General features: G+C 47.0%; 1 protein-coding gene across 3 annotated transcripts in view; it reads left to right on the forward strand.

Moving 5' to 3' along the window:
* Window positions 1–15,532, forward strand: part of CD99L2 (CD99 molecule like 2) — a 94,417-nt gene that overhangs the window by 68,325 nt on the left and 10,560 nt on the right. For all 3 annotated transcript variants that reach the window (XM_061598941.1, XM_061598942.1, XM_061598944.1), the window contains 2 exons: window positions 8,239–8,283; window positions 9,721–9,840. In XM_061598941.1, coding sequence (XP_061454925.1) covers window positions 8,239–8,283; window positions 9,721–9,840 — 165 coding nt within the window. The remainder of the gene's footprint in view (window positions 1–8,238; window positions 8,284–9,720; window positions 9,841–15,532) is intronic.

Genomic DNA, 15,532 nt, shown 5'->3' on the forward strand with positions numbered 1-15,532 from the left:
AGACGAGGATTCATACGCCCCTCACAATCCCCTGCTGGAGCGCCACTATTGTTTGTGAAAAAGAAGGGGGGGGAACTCAGACCCTGTAACGACTATCGCGCATTGAACCAGATCACCATCCCCAACAGCTACCCGCTGCCCCTGATCTCAGAGTTGTTGGACCGACTGCGCTCTGCAAAAATCTTCACGAAGTTGGATTTGAGAGGAGCGTACAATCTGATCAGGATGAAGCAGGGAGATGAATGGAAAACATTCTTGACCGCTTACGGACAGTATGAATACCTGGTCATGCCGTTCGGGCTTTGTGGAAGGCCAGGAATTTTTCAAAAATTCATGAACGACGTGTTTAGAGACTTGTTGGACACATATGTAATCTGTTACTTAGATGATATCCTGGTGTTCTCAAAGAACCAGGAAGACCACGACCAGCATGTGAAGACGGTGTTGCAGAGACTGAGAGAAAATCACCTGTATGCTAAATTAGAGAAATGTGGATTTGACCTCAAGTCTCTAGACTTCCTTGGATATCGAATCTCAGCGGAAGGCGTGGAAATGGACCCAGGGAAAGTAAGCTGTATATTGGACTGGGGCCAACCTGTCACCAAAAAGGATGTACAACGGTTTTTGGGGTTTGCCAATTATTACAGAAAGTTCATTCCAGTGTTTTCCAAATTGACAGCTCCTCTGACTGACTGTTTAAGGGGAAAGAAGAAGTTTCAATGGACAGAGAATGCCACCCAGGCCTTTGAGGAGCTGAAGAGAAGGTTCGCTTCCGAGCGCATTCTGCATTTTGCTGACCCGACCCGCCCTTTCATCGTGGAAGCAGATGCTTCAGATTTTGCTATCGGGGGGGTCCTTCTGCAATTAGACCAAGAAGGAAAGGAGCTGCACCCCTGTGCGTACTTCTCTCGGAAGTTAAAGCCTGCAGACAAGAATTACACAGTTTGGGAGAAGGAGCTGCTGGCCATCAAGGACTCTTTTGAAAACTGGAGACAATACCTAGAGGGGGCCCCTCATCAGATCGAAGTGCGCTCTGACCACAAGAACCTGGAAAGCCTCCAACCTGCCAGAAAGCTGAACCAGAGACAAATAAGATGGTCCCAGTTCTTCACCAGGTTTAACTTCAAGATCACTTACCAAGCCCAAGCCAAAAACCAGAGAGCTGATGCCTTATCCAGACAGCCACAGTACAAAGAAAGTGAATCCGAGGACCAGCCTCAGTACGTGATCCCGCCAGAGAAATTAATGTTGGGATCATGCCAGTCTTCGTGGGAAGAGGAACTCAAAAAGGCACAACAAGAAGATGCAGACGTACTAAAATATGGGCAGGAGACGGGACAAAGTCAAGGCTCAGAAGTAACCTTTCACTGGAGGAATGGACTATTATGGTTCAAAACAGCCAGATATGTGCCAGAAGGAGAATTAAGGCTCAGAATCCTACGCCAGTGCCATGATTCCATCACAGCGGGACACTTTGGGATTTACAAGACCATTCAGAACGTGGCCAAGGACTTCTGGTGGCCTAAAATGCGTAGGGATATTGAAAGCTATGTAAAGTCCTGTTCTGTCTGTCTGCGGACAAAAACACAAACAGGAAAACCAGCAGGACTGTTACAACCGCTACCTGTCCCACATGAACCCTGGAAGGATCTCTCCATGGATTTTATAACTGATCTACCCAAATCCCAAGGAATGACAGCCGTTTTAGTCGTGGTAGATCTACTCACCAAAATGGCACATTTCCTCCCTTGTGCAGGGGCCTTAGAGGCTAAGGAAACGGCCAAGTTATTCATCAAAGAAGTCTACCGACTGCATGGGTTGCCAAACAGTGTAGTCTCAGACCGAGGAACTCAGTTCACAACCAAATTTTGGAGAGCAATGTGGAAACAGTTGCAGACGGAATTAAAACTCTCCTCCGCCCATCACCCCCAGACAGATGGGCAAACGGAACGCTTGAACGCCGTGTTGGAAAGATATTTAAGAAGTTATGTGTCCTATCAACAGACTGACTGGGTATCATATTTGCATTTTGCAGAGTTCGCCTACAACAATTCTCTACACTCCAGCACTCAACAAACCCCATTCTTCGCGAATTATGGATTCCATCCTAAAGTCTTTCCAAGCAGCTCAGAAGGAGTGCTGGTACCGGCAGCTGAGGACTTCCTAAAAGAATTGCAAGCGGCGCAACAAACACTGAAACAGCAGTTAAACGAAGCCAAAACAGAGTACAAGCGAGTTGCTGACCTGCACAGGAAGGAGGCCCCCCCCCTTCAACCAGGAGACCAGGTATGGCTGTCCACCCGTTTCCTCCAGATGCCGGGCAAATGTAGAAAATTACAAGACAAAAGGGTGGGTCCTTTTGAAATAGAAACTCAAATTAATCCCGTGGCGTACCGGCTGAAGCTACCTGACACGTTTAAAATACATCCTGTGTTTCATCGATCCCTCTTGACGAAAGCTGCCCCTCCCAGTGAGCTGCGGCCGGAGGAGCCTCCTGGGTCCCCACTCCTGATAAATGAGCAGCTTGAGTTTGAAGTTGAGGAAATCTTGGATTCCAGGATCAGACGCCACAAGCTGCAGTATTTGATTCACTGGAAGGGCTATGGAGTGGCTGACAGATCATGGGAAAATGCAGATGATGTGCATGCTCCAGAGTTAGTAAAACTTTTCCATCAACGTTTTCCTCACCGCCCCAAGCCAGACAGGGGTAGGGGGGCACAGCTTGAGAAGGGGGATGGTGTCGGGAGGATGAGCTGGGCTCCTGGGGGGTTGTCAGAAGAGGATTCAAATGGCTGGCAGAGGGAGGAGGGAGGAACTTACCCTCTGTGGAGCGAAGCCGAAACAGAGGACATGCCAGAGATAGGGTCGCCTAGCAACGGGGAGCCTGAGAGCCTTGAAGTTTTAGAATCCCCCCCAGACATTCCCAGGCCCTCCCTTCTCCGCAGCTCAGAGCAAGAGGGAGGGCTGATCACAGCAGAAAGGCGGAGAGATGGTTTACCCTCAGCCCCTCCTTTATCACCCATAGGGGAATCGGACACTTCAGAAGAGGAGGAGGTGATGCCTCCCCCCTCACCACGCACACGCAGACGGTTGAAAAGACAGGAGAGAAGGGGGGGAAGGCGGGCAGTACCTGAGGGGGAGTTAAGGAGGAGCGAAAGGTTGCGCGCCCGTTTAGCCCCTTCTTAAAGAACAGGCGGGAAGCAGCCCCTTGCTCTGTCAACTTTCTCCCAATGTCGCAGGACCTGTATCCCTGTATTGCTTCATGAGAAAGCGCAGTCTTTGTTGGACATTACTCTAATAAAACACGAATTAATTACAACCTCTGGTCTGGTTCCTGAGTCGCATCCTGGGCCTGACAGTGTGTAGGCTACTTTCAACACACACTCACACATACCCCTCTCTGTCCTTCATCCGGGCCAGCAAGAGGCATTATCAGAGTTCCAGGACACTTTCCAGCCAGGCCAAAACCCTTGGGGTGCAAAGCAGGGCCAATGGGGGTGTGGCTGGCAAAGCAGGGCTAGTGGGGGCCAGAGAGCCGTAGAGGGCCTGGACTCTGGTGAAAATGCCTTGCAACATCCAATGTGATGTGCAAAAAAATAGTAGTGTGTCTTTATTGTCCATTTCCCCTTAATTTAACATTTAAGAAAGACAGAAGTGAGGCAGATATAGGCAGGAACATTTGAAGACTCTGGTTTCAATTGACTGCAGTCATTTCTCGCGCCATAGATTCTGCTGCCCAAGGGCTTACGGAACATTTATGAACATTCCAACTTTTCTGAAGCGTAAGACCAGATGGGGGTGCCTGGCATTGGAAGGAAGGGGCTCAGCAGAGAAGAGCGTTAGCAGCATTACTGAAATGTTGGCCAGCAGTTAGACTGTGCGCAATAGTGGAGTGAACGGAGAAAGTGTGTGAATAAAAGGGTAATGGGCATCTGTCCCCTTGGGCTATCTGTTTCAGCATTAGGACTGGTAGGGCGGAAGGCGGAGAGGTTGACAATGGATGCAGTCAGAGCCAACTCATTCTAGCTTTGCCACCATCCTCCTCCCAGGGGCAATAGTGAGGTTAAGGAGGCGAAAGCTGACAGTAGAAAGTAGGAAGGCCGGCAAGGTCACAGGAAGCTGCCTTACACAGAGTCAGGCCCCTGGTTCATCTCCTCTCCAGGGTCTCAGACAGGACATTCCCAGCCCGACCTGACATTGCCAGGGATTGAACCTGGGACCTTTTGCATGCAAAGCGGATGCTCTGCCACTGCACTAAGGCTCTTCTTGTAGACAGGGGGCTTGCTGAGAGCAGACTGAGGTTGGTGGAGCATCGCTCCACTCTAATGGATCAACCTCCGCTGAATTAACATACCTTCTTTAACTTATTACCCCTTTCCAGTCTGTACAGAAGTTTGCTTAGGTGTGGATGATGATACAGTGGTTGCACCTGTTTCAAAGGGGGGGAGGGAGAACTCTTTGTGCTTTTAATATTGGGCCCCTTGTGATTCCTTCAATGCCCTAAATTGAAAGTTAATGGAAACTTGGTCTATGCAAGGAGCAATCATAAACCCTTAGCTATGACTCTGTATGAACATAACTTGGTCCCACATTCATAAAACTGGTGAATCACCTTCCCCAAAGATTTGTTGAGGTCAGAGATCTTGTGTGTGTTGCATTTATTTCTCCAACTTTGTTCCTAATGGATGTAATAACAGAGGAAAAGAATGTAGCATGGATTTGCTTTGGAGTATGCCCACCTCATATTTTCACGGTTTACCCCCCCCCCCGTGAATTTTGCTCAACTGGGTATAGGCTTTAAAACCACACTGACTATGAAGCAGCAACTGTATATAGAACTTTGATCCTGCAGAGCTGGGATGTATTCTCTATTCTCCTGACAGCTGTCCAAGGCCCAAATATATATCTATATTTATATATCTTATCTATCTATCTAGGCACACACAACTGCCCTCTTGCCTTGTTGTGCTTGGCACCATTTGGCACCATCTGATTGGAAGGCCTTCATGCTTGTTGTGCAGCTGTGCTCCTGCATAGTTTGTTACTACATGTAAAAACCAAAGCATGCAATGTCTTCCTTTCCTCATGCAGGGGGTATAGTAGTTACTTGGCTGTGCCCCCAAGCCCACCATTTTGCACATTGCTCTGGTGAGCACATGTTGGGGTTCTAGTAAGGAAAGATGTAGGTATCACAACCCTGAAGCTTGCCTTCCCTGGTTTGGAGCACAATTACCCAGCTCTAGAGGAGCTCAGTTTCTGCTGTGGCAGTGGCTTTCCAGGGTTTCAGATGAGACATTCCCAGCTCTACCTGGATATGCCTGGGATTGAATCTGGGACTGTTTCTATGCAAAGCAGATTCTCCACTACTTTCTACAGTCCTTTCTGTAGGCGGGGGACTTGCTGCGGGCAGACCGATGGCAGTGATTGCTCTGGACATGTCTCCCACTTGGAAGTGGGCTGGCCCAGAGCAGTGACTCTCCAGAGAGGTGAAAGCCTCCTCTGAAGGCACGTAGACTCTACAGTATATCTCCACTGGGAATGATGGAACCATACTCAATGCAGAGATGCTGCAGAGTCATCTGACCCCTGCAGAACCTGCTGGGAAGGGGGCAGGGCCAGAGCATGAATCATGCAGAAATGCAGTGGAAGTCCTCCTCAGTCGGTGGCTACTTTGGGATCACAGGAGCCTTTAAGCATTTCATTCAATTTAATGCATTTTGAGACTTACTGACCCAAGTAAAACAACCTTTGCAGGAGGAAACTGTTATCTCTTGAGGTCCATGTGGACTTCGGTTGGTGTTTTATTACTGCTTTTGGATACATCAGATGATCTTCCCTCATTCACTCTCAGTACACTACAAAGGAGTCTTTCTTTCAAACCACCCCAAGCATTTTTTCCAAAGTGGGGTGGGGGTGCAGAAAGAGAGGGAAGAAAACTGCTGCCTATGCTGCAGAGTGCAGAAATTTGCAGACAAAGCCTCCAGTCTCTGCAAACCCCACCCACCTCTTGACTGCGCACAGCGCTAAATTTATAATCAATCTCATTTATTGCTCAATGCAGTGCTACCGAGGCAGCAGCTGGTTAATTAATACGAGGGCTACCAGTATATATGTGTGTCCGTATGTGTATAAATGCGTGTGCGTGCACAAAGCTGCAATTGCAGAGCATTGAGCCCTACACACAACTTCCTTCGTCAACATATTAGAAGATAATTAAAATTGCCCCAGGATTTCTACTGCCCTCCCCCCCCTCCCCCCTCCTTGGAATTGGCTGCAGGGAGTGGGTGGCTGGAGGAGGGAGAGTAATGCGATACTTTGGAGGACACGATCCCCCACCCATCCCCATTTGTCCTTGCTTTCAACTCCAAGTTGTAGATCAGTCATCTCTTGACAGAATGATTTCCATAGAGGCAAACAGGGCAAGCATGACATCAGGGCTGTAAAACCATGTGCACCTTAGTGAGGAGAAAAAATATCTGAACAGCACCTGGTGGGAGTCTTTTCATTCTAGGAGCCTTTTCCACCCTACCACTGTTTGTGTACGTGTGTGTGTTTCTGTGAACGTTGTTGCAAAAGCAATTCCAGATAGGAGAAATGTTGAGTTGGAAATAGTCCTGCGAGAGCTGCGTTGGCAGCTAGCCGCACAGTGATTATGGCCAACAAACTCTGTCCATAGCGCTGCTTGGGAGGTAGGCGTGCCATCTGGACAGCTTTGAACCCTTTTATTCAGGAAGTGGGTGGCCCTTTTGAACTAGAAGGGGGAGTTTGAAGGGACCTTCCGCCAGGGGGAAAGCAATAGGGGGGCAGATTAAATAAATGGTCCAACACCAGACAAACAGGGCTGTCTATGCTAAAAATAAAATTTAAATTAAATTAGAATTTCTGTGCCCAGACCATTGACATGGGGCCAAGAAAAGCTGAATTCTATGCAATGAAGGCAAACTGACCATGTCCTCTTCTTTTGAATAATTTATTTGGCAGTTTCTCATGATGATTCTGGTTTTGCTAGTCATGGGAGGCTCAAGAGCCCTGAACACCCAACCACATTCTCTTGCATCAGTCTGGGCTTCTGAACCTTCAGCACTAATTGCCCATATACTTTAGAATCTGTTTTTTCAAAAAATGAAAGCTGAATTCTGCATACCAGCCATTCCCAACCTGGTGATCTGCAGATGTTTTGGACTTCCATTCCCATTATCTTTGACTGTTAGTTTCAGTGTTTGGTGCTGATGACAATTGTAGTCCAAAACATCTGAAGGGCACCAGGTTGCAGAAGGTTGCTTCACACTACACCAAAGGTTCCCAAATGTTTTTTTCCCATGGCCCTCTTGCAAATCACTGTGGTTCTTGGCGGACTGCGTAATGATTTTTCTGCTGTTGTAGCACCTGTCATGTACTGTGCTAGACGCGATGCAATTTTATTGCATTTTATTGTATTACCATTTGAATTCCATAGAATATAATAAAATACAATATGTAAGAGCAAAGAGCAAAAAGGAGCAATAAAATACAGTGAATCGACATGAGTATTTAGTCTCCCATCTTCAACCACAATCCAAAGCCAGGCTGTGGATCATCTCAATGAAATGTGCAGTCCACAGTTTGGGAACCCACTGTAGCGTGCTACATTTTTCCAGCAGTCCTGTAGAATCACAGCAGACACACAGCCTTGAGTATAAAAGACAGCTTCATATGGTCACATGAGGAGGTTTAAATGGAGCTTCAACCATTTATCACGGATCACATTCAAGACAGTGAATGGTTGATACTTTCTCCCTAAGCAACCGCTGTCTCTATAGCAGGGAGGGAAAAGCTGTGGCCTTCTGGATGTTATTTGACTCCGGCTCCCATCATTCCCAGCCATGCTGGCCAGTGGTCAGGGGTGATGGGAATTGTAGTCCAGCAATATACAGAAGGCACCAGGTTCCCCATCTCTGCTGTGTAGGGGTACGCTAGTGGGACATACTGCCACTCTACTACATCTCTTTCCCATCTTCCCTCCTCTGATTTATCTAGAAAATGTACCTGTTCTGAAAAAACGGCTCAATACAATGTATAAAACATGGTAATAATAATCTCTCTGCCTCTTATAACCCCAGTTTTCAGGATCCCGCCTACAAAATGGGGATAATAATCCTGACCTACCTTCCAGGATAATTGCAAGCATTAATAAGGAGATATGTGAAGGGCTTCAAACATTTAAGAAAGTGTTTTCAAAATGCCTGTTGTTATTTGCAGGGGGGAGTGGTGGAAGTGGCAGTGGCGACAGCAATTATAATGACGGTAAGAACAATTCTGGGAACTGGGAATTTCATTTCAACTCCAGACAGGTTCCTTTTCTTACACTGTAGCTAAGTGGAACTGTGGGGGCCTGTGCTGACTTCTTACTGGGATTGGCTCTTTCTGCCTCCCGCCTTGCCACAAATAATTTTATAACAGCTTGACTCTAACATCCATTGCATAAAATGGGTTGTATTGGTTTTACTCAGAGCAGACCCACTGAAATGAACGGAACTTAAGTTAGTCGTGCCCATTCACTTCAGTGGGTGTACTCTGAGTGGGACTAGCATTGGATACCTTTCATTATGGGGAGATCCCTGAACCACCAAATATATTAACACAGGTTTTGCAATTACTCCTCACTATGCTGCTGTTTTTGTAACTGAGCCCTACCCTGTGTAATTGCATTGGAAATAGTTGGGTAAAAGTTGTCCAATTAGCATGTTGGATGAAACTCAATATTGCTATCCTGGCTTTGGGCAATATCCAATGTTAGAGTAAACCCATTGAAATCAATGGACTTGTCTACTGATTTCAATGGGTTTACTCTGAGTATAACCACCCTTGTAAAAAAAATAATGTCGAAGGGCCATGGTGGTGTAAGATGTAAACTTTTCAGTCTTGACAAAGGCCTCTGCGGTCATACAATCATCTGAAACATGGTGGGGAAGCTGAATGCTCCTAAAGGAAGAAGCTCCCCAACACTGAATCAACATCTTCCAAAAAACCAAAGGGGCTTTTTTGGATGTTCGAACTCCCCAAATTAATGGTACCAGGGGCAGTTCACTCAAGGAGTCACAGGTACATGGCCAGTTGCTAGCTCGGTTCAGACATAATGTCAAGTTGTAGCTTGGTGTGACATAAACAGTCCATGTGCAGTCCAATTCAATGAGTTGTTACTTCCTCTTTAGCACAAGTCATAGTCTGAACTTACATATGAACTGGCAAACAATAGTTTGCACTCTATACCTGGATCGTAGACCAGTGTGAGGTTTGTTTGTAAATACTGGTTTGGAGGGCAAGCACAAATGACTGCGGCTGCATCAGAATCAGCAAACTGTCATTTCTGTTTGCTCTTCAAACCAGGATTGCAAACCAGCTTCAAACTGTGGCCTCCAATCCTGCTATGGAAGGCAAGCACAAATGGTAAACTTTCTGATTCAGGAGTCAACTATGGTTCCCTGTAAAGAGGAAGTAACTCGTTGCATCAGAGGGAGAGGGAACATGCATGCACAAGGTTCATTCATGCCATGCCAAACTATAATACAGAATTCCATGGGACACAGTCCTCTCTGATACATAGGACACAAGCCAACATAATAATAGGGGGGTCAGCGAGTATGGCAGAAACAGAAAGGAAGTCAGTGAGGACCTATATTAAATTTCTCCTTCCACGACACATTTCAGCATCAATGTGTTTCTTTCCCTTGGCTTTTGCAGGTGCCCTGGTAGAGACAGGGACGATTGCCGGCATTGTCAGTGGCCTTGCTATGGCCCTGATTGGTGCTGTGAGCAGCTACATCTCCTACCAGCAAAAGAAGTTCTGCTTCAGCATACAACGTAAGTGGCTCCTCCTCTACAAGAAAGGGGCAAGCACAGGCCTGTCTGCGAGCTGGAGTGAAGCTCCCCAATGGGTGCAAGGATGTGCAAAGGGGTCTCCAGAGAACCAGCCTTCCCATCCACTGTGGGGCCTTCAGCCTTGTTCACAGACAGCATCTGAAGGAATGTCATTCCATTGTCAATACAATAAGAAAGGTGGTGAACCTCCCTCACTTGGAACACGTACAAAGGGCTGTACTCTGCCCAACAGGTCCCTGAATCACTGCTGTCAAATGGTGGAACCTTTATATTGTGGGAGGGAATTTCATTAGCAGAGGCAGGGAACAGCACACGCACCTTAGGGTGGGCAGCTTGACTCCCGGCTGTCAGAAAGGTAGTGACAACATGTAAAGCAGGAATGGGGAACTGGATCTGGCTGGTGGGCCAGATCTTTCTCCCTCTCCCACAGGCCAACTTTAACAGGTGGGCAGGACTACCCAGCTGAGAGTCACCTGCTGCCATGATGACATCAGGTGACTGACACTGTTGAGTTCAAAGGAGGCTGCTGTAACTGCTGATGAGCTGAGCATTCCCTCCCTCCCCCTGCCGTTTGTATTCAAAGCACTTCCTCCTGCGCATTTCTACAAAGCTGCTTCCTCCAGCCCAGACTGCAGTAGATGATTCGCAGTGCTTGCAGTGACCTGCACTGCCCCTTGAAGCGGTGGCGATCAGCTGACAGTCAGGGCTTCAAAGCACCTGTTTGGGCCAGACCCTACTTTACCTGCTCCACACCTGACATCACATGGGCAGGGGTGTGTGGCTTGCCCAAAATGGCCTGGCAGGCCTAATTGGGCCCACAGGGCTGGAGAATTCCCACCCTAAACAGAGGCTAATGGTGACAATGAGGTGTTCAGTGAGGCTTATTTAATGCCTGCAGTTGGGAAAGCAGACACTGGATGACAGGCCAGTTCCCTCGAGCAAGAAAAAGCCAAGCTGTTCTGACAGTAAATTTACAGCTGCATCCATCTTTTTGTTGGAAGGCTGGTGGAGCACTTATGGTCTCCTGTAGGAGCTGTGTGAACCAGTGGCAGAGACAGGCATGTATCTCTTTATCAAGAGGCTGATGTCTCACCATTCATGATAGGCGATGGGCATTGCTCAGTCAGGTTCTTACCAAATGGTCACGTTTCTGTAACATTCTGTAGCTTTGGGGGATAAATTCATCCTTTTGGCTATTTTTCACAAGTGACACGTACAATTGTCCTTGTACGGTAATTCAAGTGGTCCACTCTATATTGTCTAGAATGCACAGCCCACTCAACATTGGCTCTCTCCTGCCTTCTGTCCAGGCAGTGAGGAATCCCAGGCTAAGGCAGCCTGGCCCTCACTTGTCAGATGTGGCCCATCAGGGGCTCAAGAATGGGAGAGGCCAAGCAGGCATAATATACAGCTGGCAAGGCTGCGTTCCGCTTGGTGGGCCCACAGAAGCCCTAGCCACTATTTCATGTATATCCCACAGTTCTGCTGTCTGAAAACTTACAAAGAATCCTGCTGGATCACACCACAAAGGACTGCCTGCGCCAGCACAGTGGCCAGCCAGATGTTTATGAGAAACCTAAAAGCAGGACCGGAGCATCTTCCCACTTGTGATTTCCAGCAACTGGTATTCAGAGATATGTTGCCTCTGATCCTGGAAGCAGCATTTCGCCATCATGGCTAGCAGTCATCCATACAGCCTGATCCTCCACAAATTTGTCTGAATCCCCCTTTGAAGCGATTTACACTATTAGCCTTCACCACATCTTGTTGCAGCGAATTCTACAAATGAATTAGGTGCCTTTTGAAAAGAAAAAAAACCCCACTTTGTTTTGGCTGACATTAAGAGCAAAAGAAAAGCCCTGCTGGACTAAACGAAAGGCCAGTGTAGGCCGATGTCCTATTGTCGGAGTGGCCAACCAGATGACTCTGGGAAGTCCACAAATAGGACCCGAGAGCAACAGTGCACTCCCTACATGGGCTCCCGCAGCAGCTGGTATTCTTCAGAAGCATACAGCCTCTGACAGGGGAGGTAGAACATAGCCATTGTGCCGCTGACAGCATGTGTCAGGAATAATGTGGGGTAATACTAGTCTAGTTTCCAAGGGCTTTTATTAATCATAGTGAGATTCCCTAATTTTAAAATGACTTGAAATTCCTTGGGCATCTTCCTTAGCTAGAGTCGGGAAAAGGAGCCATGCTCATTCTTCTGTGACAAAATTGCTATTTTCACAGGAGTCTCTAAAACAAACAGGTGTGTGCCTGAGTAAATTAAGCCAGCAGGAAAGTCAAGAGGAATGTGGTAAAATGAACCCCCCACCCTCGTGTTGTTTCTCTGCCCCATCAGTGATATTTTGGAGAACAAAAAAAAAACCTTTAAAAAATCTAGAAAAATCTTTGATAAAGGCAGCACTGAAGAGAAGGCAAAACCCTAGAAAAGACGGCAGGAAATTAAAGTTAATTATAAAGGAGGATTAATTTAAGCCATCAGATGTGGCGTGCTGGGATAATGTCAGGCCTTAGATGCATTGCAATGCACAGCAGAGGATGGCAAGGCATCAGCAGCTGCTGAACTGACTTTTTATTGACGAACATAAAACTGCCTTTGGTGTTATCCTGCTAAGCATGTGGTGGGGGGGGCGGCGGGGCTGTGCTGGTCAGTAGCCACAAGGCTGCAGCACTTGGAGACACCCTCAGCTGTGTCTTCAGGCAGATTCATACATGAAGCACATTTTAACAACTGATGCAAATATCCATTCATACAAACATGGAATCTACCCGGGACTGCAACAGCAACTTCAGGGTCTAGCCCCCCACAGCGGCAGACTAGGCACTGGTGAGATGCCAGGGATTGCACCTGGGCAGATGCTCTGCCACTGAGCCAACACCCTTCCCCCGCATTGGTCTAATCCCCTTTCCAAGCTATCACCATGTTGTGCCCATGAATTCTGTCACCTATGTATGTGGTATGGGGAGAAGGGCATTCTCGCATCTTTCCTGAATCTACTGCCAATCAATTTCAGTGGCTGTTCCCAAGTTCTACTTTTATGAGAAACTCCTGTCTATCCAATTTCTCCAAATTAACTTAGAAACCTTTGCCATGTCCCCCCTTTGCATTTTTCTCCCTAAACTAAAAAGCCCCAAATGTGCTAGGCACATAGGAGTTACCATAGATAAATGGTCTGATTGGCAGGAGTGCTTGAGGGTTTCAAAGGGGACATTCCCAGCCCTACCTGGAGATGTCGGGGATTGAACCTGGGACCTTCTGCATGCAAGGCAGATGCTCTGCCATTGAGCCAATTTCTCCCCCCTGCTCCCCCTCCATTTGACCTTCCCCTTAGGGCATGCCCGTCCTGTGACAATGCAGAGGGTTCTGGAGTTCACGGCCAGTTTTTCCAAATGCACTCTTTTCCCTACCCAGTTTAAGGCACTTGATTGGTAGTTTCTCACTTGCCCTCACTTACAGAAGGCCTCTTCTTCCCTTCATCTCAGAGGTTGTTGTTGCAGATCATATGTATCTACATATGTATCTGTTGTAGATCATATGTTGTAGGTATGTAGATCATATAGAACATCTAAACAGTTGCATGTGCACTGAATCCCACCCTCTCCTTTGGCCCAGGGCACAGGGATTGGGTTATGGGGGTGGGGCCAAGCAGAACTCTCCTGCACATGTTCACTCTGTGCATGGAGACGAAGGTCAAAAGAGTAGAATTAGCTTAGGACAAAATTCACTAATAGGCGAAAAAACTGGCGGTTTAAGAATGTACCTACAGCCAACAGATATTTCTATCAAACTTTAAAAAGCAGGGGAATTAGACATCTATAGTGAATGCACCAGGGGAACAGGAGATCTGACCTCTCTCGAGATATTGGAAAGGGAGGAATAGGGAGGAAGGTGGAGGGGAGAGGGGGAGTGAGGGGAGGAGATTGGATGGGTAGGCACTTGGCAGAGGGAAAGCTCCTTTCCTTTCCAAAAGGAAAACATGGTTAACAGTAGCATTATTTGGGGGGCTTTCCCCCACTTTTCTATTTTACAACAGACACCCAAATTTAAACCAAAGCTGTCCATGGCCACATCCACACCAGACCTTTATTTCACTTTAGACAGTCATGGCTTCCCCCGAAGAATCCTGGGAAGTGTAGTTTGTGAAGGGTGCTGAGAGTTGGTAGGAGACGCCCTGTTCCCCTCCCAGAGCTACAATCCCCACAAATCTTTGGGAAGAGGGCCTGACTGTAAAACCTCTCTGGTCACTGGAGCCCTTCAGGGGAATAGGAGTATCAAAGAAGGAATTTCAGCAAGTATAGCTTGAACGTCAGGAGTTATTAATACAAATGAATTGTCCAATGAATGGAAGGGCCATAGCTCAGAAGGTCCCAGGTTCAATCCCCGGCATCTCCAGATAGGGGGAGACCCCTGCCTGAAACCCTGGAGAGCGGCTGCCAGACAGTGCTGGGCTAGATGAACCAATGATCTGATTCAGTATAAGGCAGCTACCTATGTTTCAGTAAAAGCCTTCAGGATGGCAACTGTAAATATCAACAGACCAAAACCTAAAATCAAATAACGGCATCATCGTTCTCTGTGCAACTTGAACAACTCATACGGAACACCATCAGTATACCGAGGTGACTAAAACAAGAAACTACTAATATGTATTACATAACTATCTTGATACTAACTATCAAGGCGACATCTGGAATCCCTTTAAAAAGTGGTTATGAGGAACAGATTGATAAAATGACTAATTGTTAAAACAGACTGCCACACTTTGGCCCAAATCTAATAAACGAGATGCTTAAAAGCTTGATAGTTCTGGACTAAAATATCCAGGTGTGCGCAAAATAGTAAAGTTGATCCCCTCACTCTAAATAAGAGCCACAGGCTGGCTGTATAGGCAAGTTATCATACAAGGCTAGTGCTAATGCTGAAGCAGACTGAAAAATTCCCAGACCATTATGTAACAGAAACAATAAAACGACTGGATAAGTTCATACTCCCAAATGCAGCTAAAGCGCCATTTAATGCTACTTTAAAGCTCTTGTTTAAAATATGAGTGTAAACTGCTAAGTTTAGCAATCCAAATACAAACTATTTGCCTTGTACTCACCAACTGAAAGTCCTCCTATATCAAAAGGTGCCTTTCAGAGTTTTAGTTTGCACATGGCATTACTTTTTAACAGAGAGGGTATCTTCTTCTGTCCTGCCTACAGAACCTGCTAAGGACAAAATAAAAAATAAACTAACTCTTCGTTTTTATGTCTGGGGAGAGCAGAGAGGCTTCTTCTCAGACCTGGTTGCAATCCAAGATCTTTTTGCAGCAGGGATGGCCAAACCGAAGTCTTCATTCGGATTGCTGGTTGTCCTATCAGCCAGCTCTCGGATCTCCAAGTGCTGCTTTTGAATGCCAGGTCGGTACATAATAAATCCTCACTTGTCCATGATTTAATCCTGGAGGAGAGTGCCGACCTGGCATGTATAACCGAGACCTGGGTGGCTGATCAGGGAGGAGTTGCTCTTTCCCAGCTTTGTCCACCCGGGTATTTGGTTCAGCACTGTGGTAGATCTGAGGGCCGGGGAGGGGGGGTCGCAGTGGTCTATAGGAGTTCTTTTCCTCTCACCAAGCACCGTGTCCAGACGGCAACTGGTCTGGAATGTCTCCACCTTGTATTGGGC

The sequence above is a fragment of the Rhineura floridana genome, chromosome 16 (assembly GCF_030035675.1).
Source record: "Rhineura floridana isolate rRhiFlo1 chromosome 16, rRhiFlo1.hap2, whole genome shotgun sequence".
Taxonomy (NCBI): Eukaryota; Metazoa; Chordata; class Lepidosauria; order Squamata; family Rhineuridae; genus Rhineura; species Rhineura floridana.